This window comes from Cynoglossus semilaevis, chromosome 19 (genome assembly GCF_000523025.1).
Source record: "Cynoglossus semilaevis isolate Cse_v1.0 chromosome 19, Cse_v1.0, whole genome shotgun sequence".
NCBI classification, from domain to species: domain Eukaryota; kingdom Metazoa; phylum Chordata; class Actinopteri; order Pleuronectiformes; family Cynoglossidae; genus Cynoglossus; species Cynoglossus semilaevis.
Window position 1 is genome coordinate 9,378,155 of NC_024325.1, and position 1,141 is coordinate 9,379,295.

General features: G+C 40.1%; 1 protein-coding gene across 2 annotated transcripts in view; it reads left to right on the forward strand.

Annotated features, from left to right (window-relative positions):
• The window catches only part of spns2 (SPNS lysolipid transporter 2, sphingosine-1-phosphate), a 47,947-nt gene that overhangs the window by 40,265 nt on the left and 6,541 nt on the right, over positions 1–1,141 (forward strand). For both annotated transcript variants that reach the window (XR_003052953.1, XM_008332809.3), the window contains exon 11: positions 1,117–1,141. This exon is cut by the window's right edge. Coding sequence is in view for 1 of the 2 variants with exons in the window: in XM_008332809.3 (XP_008331031.1) it covers positions 1,117–1,141 (25 nt within the window). In the remaining variant the exon portion in view is untranslated. The remainder of the gene's footprint in view (positions 1–1,116) is intronic.

Consider the following 1,141-nt stretch of genomic DNA (forward strand, 5'->3'; position numbering starts at 1 on the left):
ATGTGCATTTACAAGCAATTTCCCTTATGACTTAAACGCCCCCCCCCATCACACACACACACACACAACAGCCAGCCTCATTACATACAGTATCTCTCCAGCTCCCCCCTGAAGAACCTCATTTACGCTGACACTAACATATTATCAGTGCTCTTCAGCTGGCGTGATCCGTGGCTGCTACGTGCAGACGAGGAGCCCGGCGTCACTCCTGCTGCTCATACCTCCACACAATCTGTTGAACGGCAGTCCGTGTTGCAGAGTAACCCTTTAAATGGGTGGGCAGAAATGATCATATCACCCCCCCACACACACACTCCTCTCCAGCTGGTGTTTTCCTTAGCACCACGCATGGCGAACTGACCGCCAGTGTTACTGAAGCCTTCAGCAGTGATACGAGCGATTAGCAGTGAAATTTTTGTTAGGCTTCAGATGAAAACAGGACACCTGACATCACACAGTGTGGCATTTTTGGCTGTTGCTATAATGACACATGCACAGCCTAAAATCGCTACGTTTGAATGAATGAAAATAAATACATATATTTATATATATATATTGGAAAAAGAAGTCTGAAATGTCATATGTGTGATATGAATTGTTGACAACGAATTACATTACGGAATTCTGAAAATACTAAATACTGGGGATGTCCGATAATATCAGCCAACCGATATTACCAGCCCGATATTAGCATATTATGTCAAATCTGTAAGAATCATTATCGGTTTTTCCATAATGCCTGGGTTTCACCAAATGATGTGAGCCCTGAAAATAGTTTTGGGGATAAACCGCTGTAAATTAAAGTGAAAATCACTAGATGGCAGCATTGCAGCTCATTTAATTAATCTCATACTCATACAGTGCTTTGTACAGATAAATAAATAAATATGACCAGGCCTATATCCGTATCGGTTGATATAGGAATCGGAAATGTGTTTGGACAATATCGGCATATCAGCAAAAAAGTTAATATCGGACATCCGTACTAAATGCTACATATACTGTAGGGTGATATAAATTGTACATTTTTGTTATTCAAACGTTTAACATAAATATGTTATATATTATATAAAAATGTTTATACTAATATACATTTGCGTGTGTGTGTGTCTGCAGATATCTGACGCCCTCCAGCAGAGCT